The 2,789-nt window shown below is 46.1% G+C and overlaps 1 protein-coding gene across 1 annotated transcript; it reads left to right on the top strand.

Moving 5' to 3' along the window:
- The first annotated feature begins 277 nt into the window (after positions 1-277).
- Positions 278-1,640, top strand: LOC121547128 (E3 ubiquitin/ISG15 ligase TRIM25-like). The gene is made up of 2 exons (XM_041858237.2): positions 278-1,051; positions 1,473-1,640. The coding sequence occupies exons 1-2, from the start codon at positions 470-472 to the stop codon at positions 1,638-1,640; spliced, it is 750 nt and encodes a 249-aa protein (XP_041714171.2). The 5' UTR covers positions 278-469.
- Positions 1,641-2,789: the final 1,149 nt, after the last annotated feature.

Raw genomic sequence — 2,789 nt, 5'->3', positions numbered from 1 at the left:
ATATTTTTCAAGTGTTCTTTTTTCATGTATATTTAGTTCATTTAGCAGACGCTCTTATTACACCATAGTGCTATCAGACTTCTGATACTAATGCAGGGTGAAAGCGGGGCCACAAGATGTGCACCGCTATAAAAAATGGTATTGAAAAGTATTTAGTATTTTGAAAATACATTGGAGTGTAGTTCAGCCCAGCATAATTCAAATGACTAAATACTCAGAAGTAATTAAAATATGTATTTCAAATACATGTAACATAAATACTAACTATCTCTGCCTACTACCCAACACTCTGTCACACTTCCTTATCAAAGAAACCACACCCCCTCTACATACAGAGTACACAGTCAAGTAGGAAGCCCCTCCCTGTCCTCTGGTGTAGAGTTCCATGAAACACAAAGTCATCTTTGACACTGAACAGAAAGTAATCTTTGACACTGCCATTGCTTAACCTACGGGAGAGAGCACCAAAATGGCAGAGAATCAGGAACTGTTCTGTTGCTCCGTCTGTCTGGATCCACTGAAGGATCCGGTGACTACTGCCTGTGGACACAGCTACTGTATGGGCTATATTAAAGAAAGCTGGGATCAGGATGTTCTGAAAGTGGTCTACAGCTGTCCACAGTGCAGACAGACCTTCACTCCAAGGCCTAATCTGAGGAAAAATAACATGTTGGCTGAAGTGGTGGAGAAACTGAAGAAGACAGGACTCCAGGCTGCTCCCCGTCCTGCTCTGTGCTATGCTGGACCTGGAGATGTGGCGTGTGATTTCTGCACTGGGACCAGAAAGCAGAAAGCCCTCATGTCCTGTCTGGTGTGTCTGGCCTCTTACTGTGAGACACACCTCCAACCTCACTATGAATTTCCTGCTTTCAAGAAGCACAAGCTGGTCAAAGCCACTGCACAACTACAGGAGAAGATCTGCTCTCATCATGACAAACTGCTGGAGGTTTTCTGTCGTACCGATCAGCAGTGTATCTGTTATCAGTGTGTGATGGATGAACATAAAGGCCATGATACAGTGTCAGCTGCAGCAGAGAGGACTGAGAAACAGGTAAGACCAGAACAACTTGTTGGTGACTGTCTGATAAAAAAAATATTAAAGATACAGTAGGAACTAAGGCTGTTTGAATATGAGATCATTCAAATGAAATCAATCCACGGCAGAACAAATATGAACACAAACCTTGAGTATATTGGGTTTGCTCCCAATGTATCACCATTTTCTGAAGTCAAAAACTATTATCATTCCGAATGCCCTTTTAGGAGTTCAAAGTTCAGTCTCAACCCCTTGATACATGTACGTCTACCATAAAAACTAGAATAATTCACATAGCAACATATAAATATCATGTTGTAAATCGACCATCAAAATTTTAGACCTTCCTCTCTACGGGCCCTATGTCACATAACTATACTATTGATCTACTGGACAAATAAAGCTTGATAGCTCATTGAAGAGTGATTCTCCACAGAGGCAGCTGGGAATGAGTCAGCAGAAGGTCCAGCAGAGATTCCAGGAGAGAGAGAAGGAGCTGAAGGAGCTCCAACAGGCTGTGGAGTCTCTCAAGGTGAGTATTGTTGACCAGAGGAGAGGCATCATTTCACTTCTCTCCTCCAGTCAGAGAGAGGGAGAGAGGTAGAGGGGCCCCTATCCAATCCCACTGACCCCACTATTGGGAACAAGCTGTCTGGACCCCTTTCAGAGTATAGACTGCTTAATGTAATCGGCGAGGTGGGGACAGCTGAAGGGGGAGTTTGAGTCTCTCTGTCAGTGGTGGGATGTAGGGAAAGCCCAGAGCTAGATTTCCGTGTTGAGAGAGATGGATGCTCCCAGCTCTTTCCTTTTGGGGGTTGGAAAAACAGAGTGGGGAAACCAAGAAGATCCCTTGTTTTATGTTTGTCATATGGGCGGGTAACTTCTGTTGTGGGGAGATGAGGGAGCCTGATGGGTGGGTAACTTCTGTTGTGGGGAGATGAGGGAGCCTGATGGGCGGGTAACTTCTGTTGTGGGGGAGATGAGGGAGCCTGATGGGCGGGTAACTTCTGTTGTGGGGAGATGAGGGAGGCTGATGGGTGGGTAACTTCTGTTGTGGGGGAGATGAGGGAGCCTGATGGGTGGGTAACTTCTGTTGTGGGGAGATGAGGGAGCCTGTTGGTGAGTAACTTTTGTTGTGGGGGAGATGAGGGAGCCTGATGGGTGGGTAACTTCTGTTGTGGGGGAGATGAGGCAGCAGGCTGTGGAGTTGTACTCTGATTTATAGCGGGCAGAACTCTGTGATCCTGGATGTTCTCAGGTTCTGCTCACAGACCTTTCCAAACTCTCTCTGTCACAGAGAAATCAAATTGACATTTCCCTGGCCTTTCACAAACTCTCAGCTGCTGTCTCTCAGACGGTCTGCCTGTGGATTTTTATAAAAAGTTCTGGGGAATTATTTTACAGGACGTGTGCTGTGTGAGTGCGTCGGGATGGGGGAGCTGTCGCTAAGCTGTAGACGGATAGCTTTTAGTCTCCAACCCAAACAAGTAGATTTGAGTGACTTAAAGAACTGGAGGCCTGTGGCATTGCTCTGTGTGGACTATAAGGTCTTTACCAAGGTCCTCGTTAACAGACTGAAGTCCCACCTGGACTCTATTGTACACAAGGACCAAACGTACTGTGTACCAGGACGTTTGGTGGCTCATCTCCCAAGTGTCATACAGAGGGAGGGTTCTGATCATCAACAACTTGGCGGCATCCTCCCTATGGCATAAATTGGCCAGTGATTTCTTTCCGGTCTGGGCATCACTGG

Source organism: Coregonus clupeaformis, unplaced genomic scaffold (genome assembly GCF_020615455.1).
Source record: "Coregonus clupeaformis isolate EN_2021a unplaced genomic scaffold, ASM2061545v1 scaf0489, whole genome shotgun sequence".
Lineage (NCBI taxonomy): Eukaryota > Metazoa > Chordata > Actinopteri > Salmoniformes > Salmonidae > Coregonus > Coregonus clupeaformis.
This window is presented reverse-complemented; position numbering and strand designations above follow the sequence as displayed.

Excerpts from the sequence above, each read along its gene's own strand:
- LOC121547128 (XM_041858237.2), top strand. The coding sequence starts at position 470 with ATGGCAGAGAATCAGGAACTGTTCTGTTGCTCCGTCTGTCTGGATCCA. Across the intron at positions 1,052-1,472 it reads CAGAGAGGACTGAGAAACAG|AGGCAGCTGGGAATGAGTCA; the intron begins GTAAGACCAGAA and ends GATTCTCCACAG.